Raw genomic sequence first — 27,389 nt, forward strand, 5'->3', positions numbered from 1 at the left:
CACACATTAATACAACTGGTCTTAAACTAAGCTGGCTCATGGTTACTGAGGAATGCTTTCACAATTCTTTTTATTCTTGCTTTACGGTTACCTTCTAATTGCTCTTACTCTGTTTTTTCTCCCCTCTTTGGGTAAAGAATGTTTAGGAAGGATTTAGGTTACTAATTCCTGGGACTTGATCCAGAATAGGTGAGGATACACGCTTCCTCTGTATATACCCTGGCTCAATGCTTGGTGCAGTGCACGGTGACCTCACTGCTCTGGGGTTTCCCTAGGTACTGCAGAAGTGCAGTGCTGCCCCAGGGCTGTGTTGTTATCTGGTGTTCTGAGTGTTCTCTTCTTGGTTTTGGTGGGTTAATGGCTAGATTTCAGCTGTTTTGATGAGAGTTCAAATTACGACAACTGTGTTTTCCTTTTTTATGCACCAAGTCTTCTGTTAAAGGCACTGAAAGTTAAGTTAGCCAGTTGTAAAGGAATTCAGTGAGCTTATATTCCATCGGACTTCCTGGAAGTGTCCTTTTCTATCTGCTTTCTTAACTGGCTTTTGTGTGTGTGGCTTGGAGATTGAGGTAGAAGGGGTGAGAGAGGGATAATTAATCTCATTAAAAAGGATTGGCTGTATTTTGTACATACATTTGGACACCAATTCTGTGTATTCAGATGCCTCCAAGTTACTAACTATATGGAGGGAATTCCATTGCTGGAATTACTGTATCCCAGGGTTTTCTCTGCTCAGTATCACCAAAGGAACAGTTCCTGAATTACCTATGCTTCTGTTGCAATGCATGTGCCTGTAGCAACTAAGGGTGATAGAATATTTCTTGTCCCAGTGAGTAAAAAGCAAAGGGGGTGGGGGGGAGGTGAGAGGTATCTTGAAACTGCTGCTGTTGATTTTTGGGAAGGAGGGGGCTTACTACTGCTTTTATGTAATACTTGGTGAAATAAGCTGCTTAGCTTCAACACAAGCAAAAACTCCTAGCTGAATTTTTGCATTACCTCATCACACTTCTTATAAAGAGCCTGGTCCTGAGCCTTACCAGTAAATGACAGGCAGGGGCTGGGCTGTAGCAGGCTGTGCCTCTGCCTACAGCTGAGGGGCTGATAACCCCCATGGCTGCAGGCAGCAGTGCCCCAGCTCTGAAGGAAATCAAACCACTGCAGGGGTCACCCTGTCGTGGTCCTGTGTAAACGGGCACCTTCTCCTCCCACGGGACCACCTCGGGGGCTGCTCTGCTGCCTTGCCCACCCATCGAGCGGCTGTGGGGGCTGCGTGCTCTTTACAGGGTGGGGAGAGCTGTCGGGTATGGGGGGCTGTGGCCCAGGCTTCCCACGCTGGGGCAGGTTTCCTGCAGCGGGGGCAGGCTGGGGACTGAGAGCTGCTGTGACGGTGCTGGCATGTGACCGCAGCGCTCTGCGGGCAGGCGGCTGGGAAACACCCCTGCAGCCCTGTGGTGCCCGACAGCCCAGGCTCTTGCGCTGCCTTGAACCCTGCTGGGCCGAGCAGAGGGCACTGGGGATGTTTCCCAGCTGTTTCTCAGCTTCTAGGGCTGAGAAGGAAGGGCAGTCACGGGCTGTGAGCACCCTCAGCTGCCTCCCGGCATCGACTCCTGCAGCTCAGGGTTCCTTCAGCTGCTCTCTGCGCTTGTGGCCGGGGGACCAGCGTGTGGGTGCAGCCCAACAGCTGAGACCTGGCCCCCTGCTGGACCTCTCCTGTTGTTCTGGGGTAGTGGAAGTCTTAGCAGAACAGCAGCCAGGGGGCTGGTAATTCTGTTACTCCAGACGATAAAACCTGGTGGGTTCTCAGCTCTCTGACCTTCAGGACATTGATAGAAATCAAACTGGGACAGCTCGTCTTTGGGCAGTTCCTCTTTGCTGGGAAGACCCTGTCTGATTCATCATGCTTGACACCCATCCTTGTTTCTTAATCATAGCTCACCTCTTTTCTTTTTGGCTGGTCTGAGACTCTTGCCTACCTTCCTATCTTCCCTGATATTCACATCTTCCTTTCCCACCCAAATCTATCTTTGCTTCCTTTACACTTGATGTGTGTTGTGTGTTTTTTTTTTTTCTGTGCTGGACAGAAAGCCCTGGGAGTCTTGAAACCAGAGAAATAATCTACTTTCAATTTTAGTTTGTGGCAGCCAGGCAAGCAGCAGCCTTCAGCAGAGACCATCTAGCTCACTCTCCACAGTACATGCAGCAGAGAGAAAGCTGATGACTTTTTTTGTTACTAAGCAAGTCTGCAGGCATGTGTAAGCTCAGACTTTTAAGAAGCTCAACACATGCCCAGATTTGTGTGGTTTTTCAAAGGAACGGTAAAAAGTCCAATAGTGACACCAGCACAGCTTCCATGCTAAATTTCATGTCCCTGTTTCTGAAATGTGAAGAAGTTGAGAGTTTCTTAAAAGTTTTGAGTTCTTTGAATACACTTAAGGTGGCACACTTTCCCTGTGACTCATTCTTAGAAATGACCAAGTCATTTTGTTCTGTTTTTCATAAAAATCAGATGGGGGCAATATATGTAATCATACTCTAGAGAATGTTTTTTTTTTTGCAAACTTGGGAGTAACTGAAAATGCGGTCTTAAAATAGGAAGTGTTGACTAGCCATAACTAACAGAAGGCACTGATGGTAAAATGACCAAACAAACAACAAAAACATAGTTAATGCTTCAGTCAGTAGGCACTAGAGCTGGAAATTGCTAGAATTTATTTTGTTGCAGCAGTTTTCTTCCTGTGTGCTTGCTGGGCAAGAACAGAAGGTGATCATATGAACTATATTCAAGTGCATGCAGAGAAGAAAAGTTGAAGTTTTGTTGAATGATGTAATGCACAGCCTCTTCCACTACTTAAGTAGAAGGACAGGACATAAACCCAGCATTGTGAGCGTTTCCTTAGAGCTTAGTAATAATTACGCTTGTTTTTGAAGTTAGACATTTTTTGCTCTCCTGTATGAGGCAGGCATTAGACCTTCAGGAAACTGAATGTTGTTCCTGCTTCTGAATCATATATGCGAAACCAGAAACCTTTCAGTATTTCTTGCAAGATTTGTAGCTGATGGTTACGTTTACTTCCGTTTTTGTCTTGGATAGTAACAGCGTATGTTAACTTTACTAACTTGTTTTGAGTGTTTTTACGGGTCTTTCTACCTCTTTTGCTGTATAGAATAACAACTTGGATAGATTCTGTGAAACAAACCAATGTAGGTTCTGTTGAATGCATTTGCAAAACAAATCTCTAATTTATCAACTCATCAGCAATGGGAAAATGCTAGATAACAGTGCTTTCTATAAAGTGGTTGTCTGCCGTAAGTTAAGAAAATCAGATGGGATAAAAATACATCTCTGGGAGTTGCATTTTGAGGAAAATGAATCTGTTGCAATCAGCTAAGTGCTAGCAATGAGAAAGCAAGGGAATCCCCTGGTCCCCTGCTTTCCCACTAAATAAATCATTGGGTTACACCAAATGATAAGTTGCGTAAGTACAGAGATGTTTACTTCTCTGTAATTCAGGGTAAATATTGGCACAAGCCTGTGACACTATAAATCAGTGTACTGAATTATATTTCTCTGACAGAAATAAGTAATGAAGTCAATTGATTTTTCTCTCCCATTCTTACGTGTTGTGACTTCATGGGGGGAAAACTCAGTAAGGGCAGTATCTGTGTTCTCTGGGCTCAGCTTAATTAAAGCTGCTTTCAGTTCACCTTTTGGTAACAAATAAGCAGAGATGGATTGGCCAGAAGCCGAACTGTGGAGCTCAGATGGGGGAGGGGGTCGTATGTTCAAACTTAGTCTTGCATGTTTTCAGCCTTAAAGGTCATCCCTTATTTCAGTGGCTGTGATATCACTGGGGAAACCCTGCTGCACTTTTATTTGTCCTTGTATGAAGGTCTCAAACGTCAAATAAAAGCAGAGCAAGTACTTAGAAAAGTTTAAGACTTCAGCTTAAACTACCCACGAGTTCTTAGTGACTCCTAAGCAAGACTGTTACTTCATCAGCTCTTGCTTGCATATGAACTTCTTTCCTCAAGTCACTGTTTCTTTTGCTTAGATTTGATTTTCAGCTATTTATTAAGGAGAGCTTTTGTTGTGAAACATGGGATGATCTTCTGTTTGATAAGTAATAGATGCCACTAACAAGTTGAAGATGATTTCTCATCTGAAATAAAAGGACAGAGGATGAACCAGGGTGCCCACTAATTGTTCCTTAGACTAAAAATTTGCATTAAGTTTTGGCACTAGTGTGCACTTTTGTCAAGGCTTTTCCTGACAGTATGGAAATTCTTTTTCAGTGCTTAATAATAATTTACAACATTTCTGATTTTTTTCCTTAAATCTCTGCATTAACAGATCTGTTATAGAAACTAGTCAGTTGAGAGAGATCAGAAAAAAGCTTGTGCTGAAACTGAAGCCAAATTTCCTGAATATGTGAAACTGTTGTTTGACCCTTATTTTTTTTTAAGTCATGTTGTCCATGCTTGCAGTGGGGGTTCCCAGTACGTGTTAATTACTGTATCCAGCTGAGAAGGACTGTAATGGTCTCTAAGAGATTATAACTGTAACCAACTACTGATTTTTAAGCCACTACGGAACTGGTAGCCCACTATTCTTATTGCTTATTTATAGTCTTGAATATTAAACAGCTTTCCTTTCAGATGTTGATTACTTTCCTAGGAAGAAGAATCATCATCACTGATCTTCCTTGCTTATTTTTCATTCTCCACAAAAAAAAGTCCAAGAACTCTAGCACAACACACAGTACAACAGGTCTATCAAATCCAAGTTAACAGCCTCCTAAGTGCTGATGGGTGAGTTCTTTTATTTTATCACTGCAGAGGTGAGTGAGGTTGTTAAGGGGGAATCCCAGTAGTTCCTGATGATAGAGTTGTTAAAATAGGAATTACCAGTAGTTGCTTCAGAAAAATGAGTGGATGCTGAGTGCTGAGTTTCTTTTTTCCTTTTTTTTTTTAAAAATAAAAATAAATACTAAAAAGACCAGTACTTGAGTCCTAAGCGTCCAAATCCCAGGTGACTTCTTACTTAGTCCTTAAGATCTGGGTTTAGACACTCCGCTAGGGATGCCTTTCTTTGCTGCTGAGTAGAGAAAGTGCTGCTGTAGCACGTAATCCTAGCTTTTATGTGAAGGATGAGCGTAGCTTTTAACTGAGTAAATCTTTGTAGAATGATCCCACCAAATTTTATGGGAAGCTGTATATCCCAAAGAACATTTCAGCATAGGAGGCTCCTTGCTTCAGGTTGTGTTAAAGCCACGTGTCACAAAATAATGCTGAGGAACTGAATGAGATGGAGACACTGTTACTGGGAGAAACATGAATCCCTAAAACGTGTGTTAGGTACTGCAGTAGTAAGCAGCGTAGCACCTAGGTTTTTCCACAGGTTGGCCTCCAACGCACAGCCATGATATGAGACTTCATTTCACTATTGTGCATTTTAGGTCCAAAGCTATCTGCCTTTAGATTCAACATTAAAATGACTCTTGGTTTCATCAGAAGCCAAATGCTTTCCTTTAGGAAAAGGTGGTAGCTACTGAATGGGGTAAGTTGAATTTTGAATGTCATATATGTGAACTGGTATATTGCATCTTTCTGAATGAATGATAGGTTACAACAAGTTATAGGTAGCTCTCACTCTTAAAATACTTAAATGAATGGTATGTTTGCATGGCTGTGTATTTTTATCACTCAGATGAAATTCCAGTCAACCCAAGTGGAAGTTTTCTCTGTGAAAGAGGTATGTGATTACGTTCTTGGCACTTCTTGTATTGCTAAGAACATATTGTTGCGTGGCCCAAAAATTTAGTAAACTTACTGCTGTAATCAAGGGCTCTTCAGTGAAGTGAACAAACACGACGAGAGTGCCTCTAGGGCCTAATGTGCTGTTGCTTGAAATCTCCTCAAAGGTGGAAGAAACCCAGTCGAGTGAAGTTGTCGTACCCTTCCTCTGTAGCTTTAGGAGTGTGAATCTTCCTTGATTTCCTGGACAGAGCTGTTAATCAATCTTTGCTCCTTGAGCATGTTATGATTAAAGGTAGCGACACTGTTGTAAAAAGCAACCACAGAATTCTGGCTCTCCTCCATCTTACTCAGCCAGAATAGGAATTCATAAAGATAACAAACTTCTGTTCATAAAACACCAGCACTTTCTAACACATCATGTGTAGCAGTATCTTTTGCAAAAGCTGAAGGGTTTGGGCTACAGGCTTATGAATTGGGGAGGATATTGCAAAAGAGAGCTGGACAGGCTTGTTAGAGAACAGTAGCTCACAGAGTAGCTGTGGCCGCTATTAAGGGGAGATGAAAAACACCGTAATCTTTTAAGCAGTGGGTACTTTCTTGTTTATTGTTTTCATAAATCATAATCAGTTTGGTTTCCTTTATCACTTTAGGAGGTTCCTGCCACCACCTTCATCCCTGGCAGACTTGGGTCCTTCTCCTGGCTGCGGACCTGAGCTTCATTGTTTGTGGTGAATCAACTAAGTATATCTAAGTAGTGAAATAAGATTATGAAGGGAACAAAAATAGCATTTATCTACACCTGGTTTTTGTTATTTCAAATTAATTACAGGGATGTTTATGAGGTGGGGTTGTTGACCACACAAATATACAGGTTGTTCATAATGCATATAAGCTGGGAGAAACTGTAATTGCTATGCTAAATGTAATTTATTCTGTGGTTCCATTCAGCTATGCATTTAATTTTATTTTTCCACTCTTCTAGGGGCACTGGTAAACATTCTTCTAAGCAGGGATGGTAATGATGAGACAGTAATTGTCTGAGTAAATTATTCAAGTGGCCTTCTTTTTTCACTTCCAGCATTTCTGGTGTCCTCTGGCATCAGGACAGAAGCATATGTTAGTCCTGAGCTATGTAAATGAAAAGTTCTTTGCATTACAATTAAAAACATGTCGGGTCACATGGTTTCCACTTGACCAGTTACAGCAGTGCTGTTTTGCAAAGAAGGTTTTAACTGTGTTGCAAGCGTAAAGTCCTGAACTGACCAAGTCTGTAGTAACTGGGTCACCAGCCACCAAGGGTGGTGTGGTGTAGATCCTAGGAGTATTTGCAGAAGCAAAAGTTCTAGAATTGCATGGCTGTGCCAGTTTTTATGTTGATGTTGGAACTTAATGGTGCGCGTTCAGGAAGCAGAAATAATGCTGTATGTAACAAATGGATAAAAGGAATATAAACTTCAGTTTTTAAAAATACAACTACTAAATGATGGGTTTAGAAGGACGCTAATTTGTGTGTGCTTGTTAATGGGCTTTTTGCACCCTGTGAGCATTGGTGTTGCCTGCTGTTGGGGAAGGAATTGTCAGTAGTGTGACAGAGCTCAGGGCCCTAACGTAACCATTGTGCCTCTGGAATAATCACCATGAAACAAAGAAATAACAGTTCCTGGCCTATGGAGCTGATTGCTAAGGACATTAAAGAGTGAATACAATATGTACTTCTTGTGCAATAGGCAGCCTAACAGTAGGTAGATAGTATCATATGTGGTTGGCTAAACACATACGAGATTAGATTGACCACGGTCATTATTTCATGGGGTTGCAGTGCACATAAGGAACTCCAGTCTTAGACCACTGTGGAGGTAGGATGATAAATCTTCTTTCCCCAAACAGCCCCAAAGCCCTAGCACTATAGAGTATGAACAGGTGGAAATAATAAAACAAGGTAACACGAGCAATTTACAAGACAGCAGCAGTCATTAATTGCTGTTCTGTTTGATCAAGTTCACGTTTTCAATAATTCTGTGTTTATCCCAGCTACTGGTCAAATAATGTCAGATAGCAAGCCTACTTAGCAAATACAGATGTCTTCAGTGTTGTAACAAATCTTGGGGCTACAGTTAAGTCCGATGAGCACCCAAAATGGGAACCTTATCTGTGCAAAAGTGCCAAATAGGAAATCTTACTTAGCTTTGTGTAAGTCATATTTTGTATAGATGGAGCTGACCGCATGAAGAGAGAGCCTCTAATCTCTCAAAAGCTTTGAAGTGGTATTAAATCTGAACTGGTCCTCTCATTCTTTTTTTTTCTTCTTAGAGTAAGAAGTTAACAAAAACAGCTGTTTATTTTTTTTAAAGTAACATACTTCTCAGTTTTCAGAGTAGACTTAGATTTGACTCACTTAATCTGATTTTGTTTTTCAAACAAATTGTGTTTAGACAGTATTTCTGTGAATCTACAGAAGTGGGAACTTTGATCTACATTTATTTTCTGTTAGGCAGATCATTATTTATGTGGGCTTCCTCTAATGGAAACTCCTGGAAGAGGCACTGTCAGCTGTCTTTGGCTACTTTTCTTAGACATGAGAACTGGAGAGACCACAGGGACTGAAATTCTCTGCTTGCTGCACCAAGATCTTTATCCTCGCGCTGGAAGAAGCATGAAACCACACGGGTATGACACTGTCAGAAGCAGAATAAGTGAAATTTACAGGGAACGCAGCAGTCTGCACACCCTGTCAGGAAATCTTGGCAGTGACCACGAGGGGGCATTTCACCGAGACACCGCAAACCCCAGAGTTACTCATGGTCGCTGGGGGAGTGGCCTGCAGGTCCTTAAAGGACGAGCTGTTGTGATGGCAAGGAGTAAGGCAAAATGTGAGCAAAACAATAAGCAGGTGCTTCTTATTCCGAACACCCCCACCCTCAGTTTCTGTTCTATCAGTATGGGAAGTTGTAATGCTTATCTTCTAACTGCTTAGGCATAGGCAAAGGAAAACTTGGGCTAGCTAGCAGCAACGTGTCTCAGACCTCTTGAAACAGATAATTCAAGACGTTGATCTTCAGCACTGCTGCCTTTGCTTGCACCCCAGAGTCTCAGCGGAGATTGATCAGAGGTGGAGCTAGGGCATCAGTGGCTCTAGTACACAATTCATCCTTTCTACACCTGCGTGTTACGGAACTTTTGCATTAAGCAGTTATTTTTTTTCACTTCTTTCAGCTCCCTTGGAGCAGGAAGACCTGTTCCTTTAGTTCCTGCAATTAGATGGCAGAAGAAGCTTGTGGTCCCAGTTTTCCCTTCATTTGTTTGCATTGTTTCCATTCTACAGGCTATGTGCCTAAGTCTTCTTTTACTGCATGGGGCAAGGAATCTTAGTTCTTTTTTATCAATATGTATTGTGCAACAGATGTTTCAAAGAATTTTTGTTTTCCCTGGCTTATTGCTCCTCTTAATCAAAAGTAAGTCACAAGACTGATAAGTACATTTTCTACTCACATAGAAGAAACTAATTCTTCCAGGCATCTAAAAGATCTGAAAATGCTGAGTTGTGTGGTGGCTTACACATTTACTATACCTAAAGCACAATAATACTTCAGCCTGAAAAAGCCTGAGGATGTTGTTTCTATCAATATTAACATTTGTGAGTGGAATTGCTATGCAGAGGAACTGGTACTTACTGCCATGTATTTGATATGAGAGAGAGAGAGGCTAACCACTATATTGATTACACAAAAGACGCAGAACTTTCCTAAATGTTGTAAAAGCAAAGTTAACATGCCATGTAGCAACTGCCAAACGAAGAACACAAACAGCAGAACCCATCGCTGCTCTGTGCCAGAGCACGAGGGGCTTCAGCCTCGTGGCATAGAAAGCTCAGATAAAAAGTGCAGCCTTACTAGGATGCTGGCCTTCCAGTAAATATAAATTTCACTTTATTGCAGCGTGCTGGTAGTTTGGATGTACATGCACGTACAAGGTCCATACGGGCACCGTTGAGACTGTATTCAAATGGGGTGAAGCAGCGGTGCTGACTGTGGCTTACTCACAGCTGCTGACGGTAAGGCTTTGCATGGGGAGGTGGCAGTATGACACAGCCCCGGGCCATTTGGAAAAGGGGCTAGTGCACGTCCAGATAAGATGAGTAGCTGGCCAATCTACAGACAGATTGTAGGTACGTTTTGCATAAGTAGGAGGACTTTATGCATAAATTTGCTTCCAGAAGGTGTTAACGGGTTTATGTTCAGAATGGTGTCACTTTCTGAGAGTCCTGGTTGTATACAACGCATGAGTCATTGGGCTTAAAAACACTTAAACATAAAGCACGTAGGACTTCAAATTAAAAGGAGATGTATCTAGAGGGGCTGTACTGAACCAATATGCATTTTTCTTATTCTGGCTGCAGATTTGGCCTTCTGAAACTGATGCTAGGTAGCCTACACTCCTTGCGAGCCCTGAGGAAAAAGGGAAGGCTTGTAATAAAATTTTGGTTGAGTGATTGTTATCCGCTGTAGGTGGATCCCGTGCTTAAAGGCTGGCGGGTATATGGTGGGGTTTGGGGGAGCAGGAGAATTAATATGAGCGTATGTTGCCTATTTTTTCTTGGTATGTGGTTTTCATGTTATGACTGAGGTAATATAATAGCCTCTTGCTGCCACAGGGACGATTCCCATCCTCCTTCCTGCCTCCTTATTTTCTGTGTCTGTAGCTAAAGTAATTCCATTGCTTCTCATTGCACCAACAATAGTAACCTGACTCAGGGAGCTAATCTATTTGAAAAAAAAAAATCCTTCTGGGCAGAAAAAGGTTCTTTTCTGCTAATCTGGCTCCTTGTGCTGAGTCTGAGCTCATCTCTTCCCTAAGCCCCCTCACTACAGTACTACTGCATCAGATGAATCCTAATAGTGGCACGAAGTAGTCTGCAGTAGGACTGTCCATTTCAGAGGCCACTCGATCATCTTCACTGTAACTTAAGGCTTTTAAGTAGTTCACTGGAGGAAGAAAGCATTTCTCATTTTTTCCTTTACTTGCAAACAAACAGGAAAGATTTTTTCTTTACTAGTACCCCCACAAACTCCCAACTTGTAACGCGTGTTCTCATCATTATCATGGGGAGAAAGGAATAAGAAACACTTCAGAGGGTTGGGGGAGAAGGTGCCTGAAAACTTGTGCTCTGAAAGCTAATTCTGGGAAAGAAGGATTGTGAGTAAGAAGTTTCAGAGGGATTTATCAATTTTCCAAGCAAAGGATACATTGTTCTGTGAAGCTAGCACTCTGTCAGGAAGCTAGTGCATCTCTGTCTTGTTTCAAGGCCAGCCTTGGTGCCACCCCATTCCTTTTTGCTGGCACAGTCATTTCTGTCGTTGTTTTTCTGCTGGTCCAGTTGCTACTGAGCCAGTTCCATAGACAATCTTTTCATTTCCCCCGGGTTATTTTTAAGCAAGCTTCCCATATGGTCAAATAAGTGCTTGCAACAGCATAAGAGCACACATGGATGAGTTGCCTGGAGGTAAAGAGAAGGGGGGGAGGAGGGAGTTTTTCTGATACCGGCACAGTCCAGAGTGTTAATGGAACTGAAGCCTACCTGTGCTCGGCACTGCCTACAATCAGCAGTTCACCCCTTGACGAAGTTGCATCATAAGTGTGTGAGATAGAAGACACTTCCTTGCTCCTACACTGTTTTCTGTTGGGGAAGTTGAGGCTCAGAATTAACCAACTTACCTAAGAGCAGAAAGGCTGACTTGCCAAGAGCCAGATTCCAGGCTCCTGAATCACAGCCTTGTGCCTTATCCACAAGACCAACCTTTCCCTTGTAGCATTTCCTTTCTCTCCACCCTCTTTTGAGAGGAGGCACGGTAGCATTGTTCTATGTCAAACAAACTCAAAGCATGATACAGGAATGCTCCAGCAGAAGGGCTTGAACAACCTGCGAGTTTATCATTAATCTGGAAGCCAGGACTTTCCTTGGAATGGCTCCTGTGTTAGAACCTTCCTCAGCAGGACCAGTAACCACAAAATCTTTAACTTTCAAAAGGTCTGCTAGCGTATAAAGAAAAGGCTTTTGAGATTAAAAATAAATAAATACATTACTTCAAACAGAAACTTTTCTTAAGGCACAGGGGATTGGAAATTGGTGATCAGGGGAGTGTGTGAGACCTGAAATGCAATGAGCTAGAAAACAGAACTGCTGACTTTGTTCCATAAGGAGAGAAGTAGGTGATTTAAAAAATACTCATATTTTTATTTGTAGTACAGTGTATCAGTTCTAGAACAAGGTTCTCCTAGTACCTTAATGCCTGCTTGGCTGCTTAATCAGGCCAGTGACAAGTGGCTTATCTTTGATCTCAGTCAGATAGCTGGGAACAGGAAATAAAGACTTAACAGTTTGACTTATGCCGCTTTCATACCACAGCAGCCTTTAGCAGTCTTTATTAGGCAATGCCTGTGCTGAGCACCACTAAAGAGCCATCATCCTAGGCTTGACAAATGCCATGTCAAACACCCGGTTGTCCTTTGCCATAGGAATAGGGTGAGTTGGTATTTCCTCCACCCTGTCCTTTTCTCGTGTTGCTGCCCTGTGATGTTCTCAGCCAGAGCAAGGACTCTAAGCAAGAAGATTCCTTCCAGCAACCTTGGTGTTCACAGCGCTAGCACGGCAGCCAGTGAAAAGCGAGAGGCAGGACTTGTCTTTGCACTTGATAATTGGAGAAAAGTGGGATCTTAAAACACTTGCTTTAACTGGAAGACAGGAAGTGAAGTACTGGATCAAACTGGTCTAAGAATTCTGGTATCTTGCCTCTGGCTATAGCCAAAGCCAGCTGACAAAAATAATAGTGATGCACCTGGCTTTTGTTATGCAATGTTACAGGAGGGGAATTCCGTCCTCTTTGCGAAGATCTGCATATGCCCAAAGTTATGACATGTTCCTACACTTCGTGTCAGTTGCTGACCAGGTTTCTGTAATTACCAGTACTGTACTGCAATGCTCTAGTTCACATCCCTGATGATTCCTATGCCATAAGTTTATATTGAGGCAGAAAAAAACCTGCGTACGGGGTGGCCATAGGAACAGAGGGATCTGTCTATATACTTTCATGACTTTTGGGTAGGGCTTCCTATTAATTTGGTTAGGATTTTGCCTTTTAGCATGGAACGCTTCTCTGCTGTAGAACTTTCCCCTTGTTTAGGAACATAAGCATATTACAAAATAGCTGCGCTGGGTTAGACTGAGGGTTTGTTTTTGCCTGGTATTGTATTCTTCCCTATGCATCTACTTACAGCTATAATGGAGAGAGAAAAAGGGGCAAGAAGATGCTGATTTCGTTCACCTTGTCCTTTCTCTGGTCACTTTGCTCAGTGACTTCTTGAGACAAATCTCATCTATGATGTATTCAGATAATAGGTTCATGGATGTTACAGAGTGAAACACTTCCTATGGTTTCATTAAAGGCTATTTTCACTTTAAGGAAATGGTAGGGATAGAATTAAAGTTTTTTGGATGCTGTATGAAATGCACCCCTCTCAACCTAAAAAAGAAAATAAAGAAATAAAAAACTCAAGCCACAGTTTGTACCATAGATGCTAGTGTGTATGCTAGACATTTCCTTAATTTCTAAAGTACACTCTTAAGGTTTATCTTTGAGTAGCCTGTTCCTGCAGGCCCTAACAGTTGTGGTTCAAAAGAACTGAGGAAAAATATGGAATTTTTATTGATGTTTTACTCATAACAGATAGTCATGCTGTCTGGAATATTGCCCTTAATCTCACATCAGTTTAGACTGTGTACTATACTGTAACATTTTCCTTAAGAAGAAACGAGTAGACAGTTTTGTTCTGAGCCACAGTTCCCCAGGTGCCTCAGTCTGTGCCTATTCAGCAGCCTCACAGCCTGGAGAAGTAGGCAGGAGCCAGAGATGTAAGCAGTAGTTAGGGAAGCACCTAGGTTTGTTCTTCCTGAAGGCTGCAGCTTACTGAGATGTAGCAAACTGGGCTCAATGTAAGAAAGGAAAAGTGTTTAGTCTTTGTACGCCCGCACTGACAACTGGCTTTGCATCATAACCCAGAACCCCAATCCATGCTCTAGCTCCCGGGTACTGCCCTCCCTGGGCTTTTAGGTTCAGCTAGCTGCGAGCGGTGTGCCCATACCCTGTACCCCTCCCCTTTCCTCGTGGGAATCCCGTCCAGGTCACTCCTGTGACCCACAGGGATGTGTACACTCTGTGGGAGCATTGCTCCAGCTGTTCGGCTTTATGAACGGAGGCTTCCTGAAAGTGGTGTGTCACAGCCAGGTCTGAATTCAAAAATTGAGGCAACTCCTGGTAGTTAGATCTTCATGGGCCAGCTGCATTTGGATGCAGGCATTTAGCAGGGAGAAGTTCAGGTTGTGGGCTTTTGTTTCTTGCTTTGCTATTGCTTTTCCAATAGGGCAGCGTGACCCCTGAGACAGAGCTCTGAGCACCCTCCCGTGTTAGTGTGCCAGCTCCCTGCCATCTTATAATAAGCACCTTGCTGAAAATGCAGGAGGAAAATATCCCCCTCATCTCAACCCCAGCGACCAACGTGCAGAGTGTTGTTTGAGGGCTCTGGTGGTGTATGCTTTGGGAGTTGTGTATGTGGAGGTAAAATCGAAGCTCGATTTAAATTATTACAACCCCTTTCCTGCTTAATTTTGCATCATCAATCATAGGGAATCCAAGAAATCCCTGGAGATGAAGACCTAGTCCTGATTTCTCGTATTTTTAGGGTAGTGGTTTGTATCTTTCATCTTAACAGTGATTTTTTTTTTTTTTTTTTTGTGGGAAGGAAGATGAAAAATCATGTTCTGGCATGAAACTAACCCACAAACATAGAATTATTTCAGCGTGCTACCTAAATATAATCGCGTATCCGTCCTTGCTTTTAATCTTTAGAGCTAACATCACAGGCGTGTAGGTAATCCTGTGTCTCCCCATAGGATTCTTCTGATCTGATGTTGGTTGTAAACGTGATAGGGGCATAACAACTCCTACTTTTAACAAGGCCGTGAGTGTATGTTGTGTGCTGTTCTTCCCAAGATTTTATAAGCATCTCAAGCTGTATATCCAGCTTATAGGTAACGTCTACATCAAGCTTTACACAATCTCTCTGTAAGCTTATATATATAAGCTATGTATGAGCTCCCAAGCCGTAGAGCTTCTTCAGGGCTTCACTTCTTAAACTCCACCCTGAAAATGCATCTATTCAGACGACAACCTCTGAACATTAATTTAACGGAGGGACAGGGCAGGGGCAGCACTAGGGCTATGAAGAAAGATGTTGTTGGGTTGTAGTGCGGAGATCGGGACCCTGGGGAGCGTTGGGTGCCTCCTGCGGAGCAGCCTGGGTTACACACAGCTGCAGATTACACAACTGCGTGTAGGTTAATCCCTAAACAGCCCCTTAAAGTAAAGGGCTGGGGTTTGGGGTCCCGCCTGGACTGCGGGGTTGGCATTTTGGGTGCCCTAGGGCTGTGGGGCTGGGGCTTTGGGGACCCCCTAGGGCTGTGGGGTCGGGCTTTGGGGTCTCTTGGGGCTGAGGGGCCGCGTCTTCGGGTCCCCTCGGGCTGTGGGGTCGGGGTTTTGAGTCCCCTCGGGCTGAGGGCATGGGCTTTTGGGGTCCCCCCGGGGCTTCGGGCCCTGTCTTAGGGCCCCTGAGGGCTGAGGGCCGGGCGGGGCTGGGCGCCGCGGGGGCGGGCGGCGGGGCGGGGGCGGTGCCGGGCCCGGCCGGGAAATTCCCCCTGAAAAGGGCGGCGAGCGGGGCGCGGCACGGCTCGGCACAGCACAGCACGCAGCCGGGCTCCTGGCCGGCCCTACAGACCGACAGACAGACGGACAGACAGGCAGGCAGAGGGGGCCGCAGCGGAGCCGTCAGCATGGCCGGTGAGCGGGGCTGGGGGGCCGGGACGGGGTGGGGGGGGGGGAGCGGCTGCGCCACGGCCCGGCATGAGCGGGGGGCGATCGGCCCCCAAAAATGGGCTCCGAGACCAACCCCCCTGCCCTGCAGAGGGTTTGGGTGTCAAACCTGTGCCTACACGGCTCCTTCAGCAGGGAAAAGCTCGGCGAAGAAACGTCGCGGGGATGAAAGGGTCGCTGGCAGCGGGGTCTCGTGGGGCTGCTGCAGCTCAGGAGGGACCTCGGAAGGCTGAAAAGTGCGTGGGGAAAAATTTGGGGGGTGAAAGGAGCCCGTGGGGCTTGGGTCCGGGGTATGGGCGGCAGCAGGCCAGGGTGCGATGCTCAGCAGGGCCCGGCTGCATGGGAACGTAGCCCTGAGAAAGAGGTGTCATCAACGCCAAGCAGCGCCGATAAGGGATCTCGTAGCGAGTAATTACATCAAAAAGCACAATTAAGTTTCCTTAGACTACATTAAAGCGAATTTGTCATCCTTTCAGAAGACGTCTCGGGGCTGCTTTTCCTAGGGGGTCGAGGAGAAGGCAGCGTCGCTCAGCCTGGGTGGCGTTAGTTGGGGCAGTGCATGGGGAAAGCTGCTCCCTGGGCTCAGCACAAGGACCCTGTGGCCCTCACCCGCTGCATTTTCCCTCCTGGCAAGCGTTGGGAGCTGCCACCAACGGGGAGAAACCCAGCGGCCGTGCACCGAGGCTCCCTGCTAAACGTTACCCTCGCTTTTACAGCGGCTAAACCAAAGCAGCAAAGCAGGAGCTAGCACTTTTTTTCTTATCTAGAATATATTTTCAGTGTAATTAGGAACCAGATAAGGAATTTTTCAGTAGGGGAAGTTCATAACTTCCTGGTACTAGCTGGCTTTTGTAGTTGTTGTGTTTTTTTTTTTCTGTCTTTTTTTTTTTTTTTCTTTTGGTTGCTGTTCTGTAATGTCACACGACGGCAAAGAGGAAGTTTGTGAGTAGTTTTGTCTCTGCTAGAATCTGTGCAGTTTCTGGATTCCTGTGTAGATTATCTCTTTCTGAAATAACGAGCTGCGTGTGCTCTGATTGAGCCACGTTGGCCTGTAACAAATCGCCCACCGTCGTGTCTTTTTGCCTTACCTGTCGCAGGGGGCTGTAAGTAGATAGGTTGTCTGCCGCTGCTTTTGAGAAAGGGCTGTCGCTGTGGAGGACGTCAGGTCACCAGTACTCTGTGCAGAGCAGCGATACCGAAGTCGAAGGGCAACCCTTGCATCTGTGTTTCGCTGCAGTCACCTGAGCTCGTACGGGTTTCGGTGATACTTTCACATCTTCCACGAAGACCCGCAGCTACTCTGCTTTCATGCTCTCTGATTGCTGGAGAGTACGGTCACGCTCCTAGAAAATCACAAAGTACGTGGTCCTTCCAGAGCCCTGTCCCTTTAGGCAGAGGAGCAGGACAACCACGAGACCGTGATCCTGTTGTCCCTCTGGTGGCAGCGTGTCGCAGCCGCCTGCCTTCCGAATGGCACCAACCACGTTCAAACTGAAAATTGTCCCAGGTTTCTCATCGGGGAGAGGTCTGATGGAAATGCTTTGATTTTGGGGGGTTGTCTTTTGTTCCTTTTTGTATTGCTTAGAACAGGTTGGAATGAAACAAGCTTCTGTTGTCAAATGTGAGTGTAAGCTGGGTGAGCTCTTGCTGGCTTTACTTATTTTCTTTGCTGATGTAGTTGTGATGGTTGGTTTCCTATGCTTCCTTTAAAGTTATTTAGTGGAGTATTCAGAGCACGGAGGAAACAAATGTGTAGGTAATGTGGGTAGCCTTATATATTTCTCTTTCAAAATTGGTGAAAGAGAGTTCTTAGACGGGGCTCATTTTGGTGTGACCCACGCTGAAAAGGACATGTCTGTCGCCCCGTGTGGGAACTGACGGACCTCTCTGTGCGAGTGTGGGTTGTGAAAGAGTTAAACTGGGCCACTTCACAAGCACGTTGCTCATTTACAGAAATAGGGAACACCGAACAGACCTCCACTTCACTGCCAAGTGCTGATAATACCTCTAGTTCACACAAACACTTGTGTGCGTTTCCTCCCTGCGCAGGGCACAATGACAGTGACAATCATGGGAGAGATGATTACGCGATTCTTAAATGGAGAGAGTGAGAACCAAGATAAAATGAAGTTTAATGTTTAATCTCTGGAGGCTACCGTGTCACCGAGCTTTACTTTCCCACAAACACACCTGCTGTTGAGCAGTGGGTTTGCCTTCAATGGTACTTGTTTCAACCACAGTCCCACAGCGATCACCGAGCCCGGAGTTTTAAAATAAAGCGCTGTTAATAGGGGAGAAAAAAGAGGTCCTCTTAAGCAAGCATTAGCAGACCATGAAGGGCAATTGTTGGTTAAAGCAGAAAGGATTAAAGACTTGAAGTGATTCTGTTCTACAGTAATTTGAAACAGAAAGGCTCCAGCTAGTTTGGGCAAAGACGTAATGTATGTGGGTGTACTGTGCGTCTGGTTAGCAGCTATGCAAGCGTGTCCATCTCCAAAGGAAGATGATTAGTAGGTACTTTGCTGCAATTTTGTCATTAGAACATCCAAAATGCATTTTTAATTTAGTGTATGGATATGCGTCTGTATTTGTGGTGCGGCGTTACGTAGAGTGGGGAGGTGAGATGCTTCTCTCCTCAGTTACCTGAGGGAAATGGGAGGCGGGCTGATACGCACCACTTGCTCCTCACTGCTGGTGGAAGTTGCCTGGTCCACTGGATTGTCCTGAAAAATACAGTAACATACATGAATTGAAGCGTGAAAGGTAAAAAGCCATACACTGGTGTGTGGGGTTGGCTTTGTGAGGAGCACAGGCTTCTGATCAACCAGCTTGACATCGGTTCTAGGCTTCTGGTTGGTATCACCCATCGCCCCACCTTCTGCTGGCCTTGCTCATTTTCCAGACAAGAGAAAAAGCGCAAAGCTTACCTACAGGGAAAGTTAGATGAGTTGTGGGAAGTGTCTAGTGAAGCGACCATACTTGTAAGGAGCTGGACCTGGAGTGGTGCTTAACGTTTATTTAATGTGATGGCTCATAATGTGGTTGCCTGTCAGAAACTGATTTAAAGTTTTCTGGATGGGAGCTGATCAGATGAGAGAAGAGTGCATTTTGATAAATCGTTAGAAAGGAACGCGTAGAGTCCTAAACTGTGGTTCTCAGCTGTTTGGCACCACATACTGCTCGCAGCACGATGCCTTTTCTAAAAGCGTTCCTGTTTTGAAACGACACGTGTTGTTGCAGACAGCCCCAGCATCAGAGCTGCTTTCACATACTGCTGCTCCCCAGCTGTCTGTCACCGTGTGCTCAAGTAAGACAGGAAACATCTCAGATTTAGTTCTCTCCTTTCGTTCTCTACTTCTCCTAATTACTTTATCTGTTAAGATATATTTTGCTACTTTGGGCTATGAAGTGCTGCAGCACAGGATCGCGTTTGCTATCACCAAATCCTACTCGTGAAGTTGAAGCCGTGTGTTCGCAGGTATGCCTTGGTGGCTGTAGGTGCAACAAAAGAGAAGGATTTATTATGGAGCTAAGGCTGGAATCCACCTCTTTGCCAAGACTAACATACTACAGACCTTGGGCAAAAGGAAGTAGGGGATCTTTTACCCTTTTAATGCTTTCAATCTATTTAATAACTATTTTGCTTATTATGTTGAAGTCTAAGCACTGTTTTCAGTGCTGTGCCACAGGATGTTGGCTGTCATGTTTGTTTCTGATGTTCACAAACCTTGCCTGAGTAGGATGCTATTATACAAAGATGACAAAGAGCTCAGTAGACATTTCCATAAGCTATGTTCTTCTGATCATGCAGAGCCACGATGATTCAACCTCTACAATATTTACTTATCCTCCGCTATTTGTTTTTCACATGCCATCCCACTGTTGTCACTGCTTGATTGACTCTCCTGTTTGATGTTCTCGGTGAGATACATCGTATAGCTTGGAACTATCTTGGCAATAAGACCTAGCTTGAAAAGTACTGATACTCTTGGTAAGGTGATGTCTTTCTAAACCCTCCATTGAGGAGTTCTGCTTCTCATTCTTGTCTCTATCTCATGTTTCCTGAAAAACTCTCTCTGACGACTGCCCAATAGCTTTCAGTAAGGTTTTGTGGTCTGGAGAGATACTGCAACTAGAAGCTGGCCCTGTGGGAGGTGGGCAGCCCAAGTTGTAGAATTCAATACAAGCAATCAGGTGTTTTCTGAGCCCACGGCGATGGCATTCAAACCAGTAGTTTTTTGTGTTTTTTTTTTTTTTTTGGCATAATTTGCATAGTTTCTGCTTCGCTATAATAGTAACTAAATCAATCGATTCTGAGGAAACCTCTTCCCTTTCAGAGGGCATTCAAGCAAACATAGTACTGATGGTACCTGTACTTCGAGAGGATAACTGTTCCTAAAAGCACGTGGTTGTTAAAAATATCAAGCATCCCCTTAAAGTAACGTCTTCTATTGAATAAAACCCTCGTTTGTCAGACACATAGTCCCTAAAAGCTAAAACAAGCTAAGTTCGAAGTGAGATGGAGGGGAGTCCTTCCTATTATTTACATGGCCCTGATACTTGCCTACTTCATTTGAGGTCTGTTTTCCCACTCACTCCCATCCCTCTTCAATCATGTGCATGCACGTTTAAATAAAATAAAAAGTATGTTGTCCAAGAAGGCAGATCAAAGTGGGCGATGTGAATCCAAGTGGGCAACATGAATCAAAGAGTCTAGATCTTCTAATCCTCACGTAGCACGTAAGCATATAGCCTTCCTTCTGCTGCTTTTTAAGCTCTACTGCATAGTAGCACTGAAAATGTTGTGTTCTGTTTTTTTAAGGTGGCCCTGAGCCCTACATTGAAATATTTGAACAACCCAGGCAAAGGGGCATGCGTTTCAGATACAAATGTGAGGGAAGATCAGCAGGCAGCATTCCAGGAGAACACAGTACTGAAAACAACAAGACATTCCCTTCTATACAGGTAAGAAATACTATTTTTCTCCCTAAGTTACCGGTGCCTGTATTTACATTGTGCTGTAGCTACGTGTTGACCTCGGTGCAGTAAAGAAAATGCTTTTTATTACATGTTCTGTTATTCTTTCCTTGGCTTGCAAATGTGATTGCAACAGAGTGGAAAAAGAGTTCTTTGCTCCTCATTAAAGATTTTGTCATAAGATTTTGTTCCAGTTTAGCGGAAAAGAAGAAGGTGTAGTCATTGGTAACAAAGTGCCTGTAGAGGGGGAACTCGCTGAAGTTACTCATTGTCTGGGAATCATTCGTTATTAGCTTTTTCTGTGTCTACATTTGTTCTGGTTTCTTAGTTGTGATTTGGGCTTTTTTTTTTTTTTTTTTTTTACTACTTGGATTGTAATATGAATTTTGGGAGCGCTTTGAAGGAGGTTGTCTGCATACAAAATCTGACAAGACTAGTCTAGCTGCTGGGCACGGCGTGAAAGAAGGTATTTTGTACAAGCAAGCGAACTAAGAAGGTGCCTTGCAGCCAGTGGCTTGGTGATTGGGCTCTGCAAAAGACTGCCATGAAGTATGTGAAGTTAGAAGGGGTACAGAATTTAAAAAGGAGCTAAGAAAGGGGAATGATGTGGTTAGAACACCTGCAATGAAGACAAATTGGGTGGTTGCATTATGGATAGGTTGGGAAATTCAGAATGAAGGGATTCAGACTAGTCTGAACTGTCCTTGCTTTGGTCAAAGACATGGACAGTAGAGGTAGAATGGAAGCACTTGATCAGTAACTTTCATACCTGGGACAAAAGAGCATCAGAGACCTGGACTAGTAGGGTAAAATAGAAGAACTTCTGGTCTCCCGTTTGATGTTTAAATTAATAATATTTCCTTGATCTCTTTCAATCTGGAGAAAGTCTTTTAGAAATGAGATTAGAAGAGAAAGCTCAAATATAAATGGGAAGTAAGTGTTTGCCATATTGAATTACAGTATTATAGTGCAATATTTAAAAAAAAAAAAAAAAGGAGCCAAGATGGAGTCTCTGGAATCACAGCGGTAAGAGAACAGATGTAGTGGTTGTGAAATCTGACAAGTATTGAAATGTTTTAAGTTGAGGCATAAAATCTCCTTCAGAGGAGGGAGAGTTTGAGAAAGATGGTATTGGCAGTCATGTGCTGAGCAGCAGAGATCCTCTACTAGATAAAGCAACTGTGCTGCTGTGGAAGCTGGTCTTGCCCTGAAGGCAGAATTACTACGGGGGGGGGGAAAAAGCAGACAAGAAGGACCCCTTTTTACTATTACAGTGCTAGAGTTGGTAAAGGAATGCAGAAAAGAGTTCTTTGTTCAGCTGGTGAAGTGCAGAACAAACAAGCTGGCGAGATCTGTGTGTGTGCTGGCAAAAATAAATACTTTGACAGACTCTCACCCCGAGGCCGTGTCAGGACAGAAGTTGACTGGGCAGTGTGAGCCCTCGATTCCTCAGCCTGCGCTGTGATGTGTGTGAAAGTCAGCCAGAAAACCCAAAGGGAAGATGGGACTTGATAGGTGACAGTGCACTCCTGGCATATTTTGTTCTTTTCTAAAGGTGACTGTTAATGACAGAGCTGATGGATACTGATAGCAGGTGATTTCTAGGTGAATTCCTGCCTCCTTGAAGCCTGTAGGAGGCTTTAATGCTGATTAGTTGCTGGGGGAGGCCCCTCCAGAGATGGAAACCTCAATGAGGATGAGATTAAATTTCATGGTGTGGTTGAGATGAACATCAAGGAGGAACTGGAGAATCAAAGTGCCTCAATCACGCTTCAAGTTCAAGGGTGTAGATATGCAGTGAGGGAGAAATGATGTAATATTTGAAGAAACAGAAGAGTGATGGAAGTTTTATTTAAGGGCAAACTGGTGTACGTGAATGCCAAGAAAGGGGCCTAACTGGAGGCTGAAGAAGCTGACGGATGGTGAAAGTTAGAAGAGCGTAGGTCAAATCAAAGGTTGAGCTGTTGATTGAAAAGCATGTGATGAATCCCTGAGTCTCCTTGGAGGAGGAAAGAAGGGGCTGAAGGAGGGAAGGAACAGCTAGTTCTAGGACAGGGGAAGTGGAGGAGGAGAGCACGCCTCTGCACAAACATGTGCTGGTGCAAATCTTGTGTTTGCTTTCAAGTTGTTACTCTTCAAACAATTCAGGCCAAACTGTTTTTTAGACTCACCCACACAACCCTTGCTGACTTCACTGGTAGCCATCAGCACGAGGGAAGACTTCTACACACCTGAGAGATGTGTGTTGAATTACTGTGATGACTTCTGTGAAGGCTCCCTAGTAGGAGCTTGAGAGTTCAGTGCCCCTCTGCTTGAACATAAGACTGAATATTCATCTAAGAATTAAGGAGAAGGGACTTCATGGGGGCTTATGTCCATGTTGCAACTGCTAAGATCTTCATTTGCTGCTTAGCGGTCCAAGCACAGGTAATAAGGTTATCCCTGAGGCTCTACGAGCTTCTTCCTAGGATCTAGCTCTTTGGAGCTACACCTGTCCTTTCAATAAGCGTTTGTGTGTGGTCGCCTAGGCAGGATTTTGTATCTTTCATTGTAAGTGTAGATATGGTAAAGAAACGCGTCCTGTAATGTTTGGTCTTACAGCATTACAATCTGCTTTACTCTAAATTTCTGGAGCTTACGTATTACCTTTTGGCTTTCTGCACGGGGTTCAAATAGGTAAGACGTGCTTTAAGAAAGAATAATAAAATTCACAAATGTTTTGCCAAACAGCTGGTTTTCAGTGTGAAATGAACAGAACTGAACTAGATTGAAGAAAAATTCTGAATGGTCTTGGATAATTTCTTAGCAGTGATGTTTCTTCCATAGGATATTTTAGGATGAAATGTATTTTCTGTTCCATGTTGGGACTTTACTAGCTCTAATATCTAAAGTCTAGAAAATATCTCGCTTTTTTGTAGATTCTGAATTATTTTGGAAAAGTCAAAATAAGGACTACACTGGTAACAAAGAATGAACCCTACAAGCCACACCCTCATGACCTGGTTGGAAAAGACTGCAGAGATGGCTACTACGAAGCAGAGTTTGGGCCAGAGCGGCGAGTCCTGTCGTGAGTAGTGGTGTTGCTTGGGAATTTGATTAATGTGCAAGTGATATGCTAATCTTATGTTCTGAAACTCTTGAGTAGTGATTAAGAGGGCAGTTAGTGTGTTGTCTTTGCTGAAGCCTCTAATCCGTCTCAGATAAGGCAACTTGCTCTTAGAAGTATTTCCTTCTTTTTGAGTGTTTGACACACTCATCTTTTGTCGCGTTTGCCCTTCTTTTCCTTTCATTCTCCCAGTGTCTGTCTCCTTTTCTTTCTCCCACTTGTTTGCTTTTCAGCCTAGTTCAGTAGCGCTTCTCGCTCCTGAGCTTGATACTCTTCTCCTTCAGTGTACAAAAATGATAAATTGTTAACAACATTAGAATTAGCGCTTCCCTAGATTTAGGGAAGTTGATGTCTTCCACAGGAACTCTAGTTAGACTTTCTGGAAACCAGTGGAGAAAGTTTGTAGTGACTGAATATCACGTCATTTAGATGATGGTGGTTGTGACACATCTAGAAATGTGTTGGCAGTTGTCACTGTTGCTGCTGTCTGTTAATTTTGGTGGGGTTTTGTTTGTTTGTTTTGGGCTGCCTTTTTTTGAGTAAAAGTATAGATTCTGCTCAGCATTAGTTCTGTAGAGCAAGCATGCCAGAGAAGGGCCTAATTCTGGAGGCAGTAAGGAGAATTCTGGCTTCGTATAGTATGTTTCTCGGTGCTGTTCAGAGGGAGAATTTCAAGTACAATTATAAGTGGTGGTGTTCCCTGCAAGTCTACCAAGTCTAAGGGAATAAAATAAAAGCAGAGTAAACTGCAACAAGTGTAGACTGATTATTGCCATTGAGGGGAATTTGGAATTGACAAACTGTTTGTGGCTCACAGCTTGCAACACAGTAGATCTGAAAGTAGGCTCGTGCTTTGAGGTAAACATAAAACTGAGCTGGGAAGAAAGTAAGGTAAATATTTCAGTGTATAAGCAGCTTTACTTACAGCTCTCAGGCTGATGTGATTCGGTTGATGTTGGTGAAATCACTGCGTTTTTATGTGGGTTTAGTCAGTAGAACACTATTAAAGGCGAGAACTGAAGACAAGGTCTGTTTGATGACGATAATTGCCTGATGGTGAAATAAACAGTTCTAAAAGTGGAGATACTTTTTCAACATACAGCTCAGGCTCAAGTGATCATGAATGTACACAGTAAATGTATTCAGGTGACACGTAACGTGCTGCCTGTACTGTCTTCTGCTCTTACAAACTCAAAAGATTTTACTAGCTTTTTGTTTCTAGGTCTGTTTACAATGTTCTCCTATTGATAAACGGTAGAAAAGGATTAGTAAATGTCATTTTTAATATTTTTTTTCCACCGTGATACCTCTCTAGAAAGGTAGAGCTGTCTCTTCAGGCACTTCCCTCCCATTTTGACTGTTGTAATCTCATCCTGACCAGCCTCCCTGCAGAGTTCCCCTTTACCTTGTCCAAAAGGCAGCAGTAGACATCTTAATCTGGTAAGGGGCCTTGCGCCTTCCTCTGACCATCCCTTCACCAGCTTCCCCTTTGTCTTCTCAAATCAAGCTTCATCACGCAGGGTCAAAGAATGTCTGCTGTTGTAGCCCATCCCACTTCCTGCTCTCATCTCTGTGGCTTCTGATCTGAAGCAGAAAAGCCTGATTGCTTAACACCTTTTCTGGCAATCGCCAGGCACAGGAAGACACTGTTGATTGTTTTTCCTCTTGGCGTTTTGTTGCACACAGTTAAGCCTGCAGAGATTCTGTTCCTAAGTCTATTAGCTGTAGGGTGTGATACCAAAAAGCACTGGCATGCTTTGCAAATATTTATTTGTAAATTGTGATTTCATTTCCATTATATGCACGCATCAAATCCTGTTCTTTGACATAATGCTGTGCTTCCATTTCATTTGTTTGAAATCATGAAATCCATGAATTCTTCTCAGTATCCTTAGGTTAGAGGCCTCCTAGTTTCTTACAGAATGGTGTCTGGAGTACTGTCCCTTTACTGATAATACACAACTGTGAGCTTCAATTGAGCTTGAAATCTGAGATTCTGATGGGAAGAGGCTCTAAATATTCTCTTTGAAATGTTTCCAGCATTGGTACACTCATTTTTTTAACAAATCATTGGTTACTTTAAGATGAAAGAACAGCATGATCCATAATTGGATCTGGATGTTTAAAGTCGTTTTCCTTTTTGTGGCTGGTGACTCAATGTCCACATTCTTCCCTTCAAGTCCGTGTTGGAGAAAAGCCTCGCACAATACCAGCCAGCAGGAGATGTCCTCTCTCGGTAGTGGTTCTGGCTGTGTGCTCCTGCTGAGCATCTCAAACAGAGCAAAAATCCCGGTTATTTCTGTGCAACTGGAATTATTAATCCCAGATTTGGGACTGGCCTGAGCAATTAGTCTGCACTCCACTTATTTAACTATCCCCACGCAGGTCCAGCTGGACACAGTCTTCTGCTCTTCCTGATGTCTGATGGTCATGGTACTGCTGCCTAAATTTGATCAGAGCCCTCTGTGGCCCAGCTGTCAAGGCAGAAGTACAAGTGTTGCGTCCATGTGACTGCCTGTATACTAAAATTTTTACTTCCTAGTTCTCACTCTCTCTACATGGATGATATCATAGGTGATTTTTTTTCCAAGCGCCTTTCATTTTTTCTCTCTCTTCCTACTTCTCCCTCTCTTCTCGTTATCTCGCTTGCTTCCTGTCAGCTCACGCTGATGTGAAACCCCGCAGGCTTCCTGAGGTTCTCGACGGTTTCTTCTCTGACCCAGCCCTCCCTTCAGCGATAGTTAAGTAGACACTTTCACTGTGACAGCGCATGTTTTAGAAAACGTTTGTCATCTGAGAGTTATGGGGCACTTTAAAAGTCTCGTTTCTCTCCCCGAGAGGTTTCGTTGACAATGGCTGAGAGGCGCAGAGTCAAGGCTGTCAGTCCCTGCGTGGCTGGACGCAGCTTTCTCAAGGCCAGTGCTGCCGTTGTGCTCCGTGGTGTCTGCCACTGGCAGGGGATCGCTGGAGAGTCTGGGGCTGTAGCACAGAAGCAGGTCTGTTCGTGGGCATGAAGTGTGCTTCGCACTGAACTAGTAGAATAAAGTGGGTATTTGGGGGGAAAAAAAAAAGAAGTTGTGTGTGCCATGATCGAGCCCTGAAGGAGTAGTCCCTACAAACAGGATTGCTTGCCGAGGTACGCTGCAAATCTCCCGTGTCAGTAGCCACAACGTGAAGTCCAGGTGCTCCACTGAGCTGTGACATGCTAGTGTGGTTTGGTTTCTTTTGGGGCACTCTATCAGGCTGGAAGGGAAGCTTATGCGTTCCTCTACAGTAGAGATGCTGCAAGTGGAGTCTGATTGCAGAGGATGTGGGAACCTCTGAACAGAGCCCATTGGGCACAGGCGAGGGGCTTTGGGGGAAGCAAAATCAGTGTCACACTTGGATAGTCTTGCTTAGAGCAGGGAAACAGAAGACTACCCCTGAGAGTTGTGGGAGGAAGGATTTAGATGGATTAAGGTGTTTTTTAGGCATAACCAAAAAAAAAAAGTTAAAAACTTTTGTGGCATTTCAAAGTAAGGGAAATTGCCAGTTCTGGAGAAAGATTGTCAGAGCCCACTGGCACAGTTTATCTTCTGAGCTTATTGTAACATTATGAAACATGGATTTATTTGTTTTTAATTTATATA

The 27,389-nt window shown here is 43.9% G+C and overlaps 2 protein-coding genes across 4 annotated transcripts in view; both read left to right on the plus strand.

Annotated features, from left to right (window-relative positions):
- Positions 1-20,548, plus strand: part of PAPOLG (poly(A) polymerase gamma) — a 40,135-nt gene extending 19,587 nt beyond the window's left edge. Inside the window, exon 23 of one of the 2 annotated variants that reach the window (XM_032183629.1) lies at positions 20,500-20,548. The gene's annotated coding sequence lies outside the window, so the exon portion shown is untranslated. Of the gene's footprint in view, positions 1-4,675; positions 4,834-20,499 lie in introns of those variants that run through there. The other variant, XM_032183628.1, reaches the window with a different exon arrangement.
- The window catches only part of REL (REL proto-oncogene, NF-kB subunit), a 32,816-nt gene continuing 20,933 nt past the window's right edge, over positions 15,507-27,389 (plus strand). For both annotated transcript variants that reach the window (XM_032183631.1, XM_032183632.1), the window contains exons 1-3: positions 15,507-15,644; positions 20,500-20,642; positions 23,573-23,721. In XM_032183631.1, the coding sequence (XP_032039522.1) occupies positions 15,638-15,644; positions 20,500-20,642; positions 23,573-23,721 (299 nt within the window). In that variant the 5' untranslated portion in view covers positions 15,507-15,637. The remainder of the gene's footprint in view (positions 15,645-20,499; positions 20,643-23,572; positions 23,722-27,389) is intronic.

The sequence above is a fragment of the Aythya fuligula genome, chromosome 3 (assembly GCF_009819795.1).
Source record: "Aythya fuligula isolate bAytFul2 chromosome 3, bAytFul2.pri, whole genome shotgun sequence".
Taxonomy (NCBI): domain Eukaryota; kingdom Metazoa; phylum Chordata; class Aves; order Anseriformes; family Anatidae; genus Aythya; species Aythya fuligula.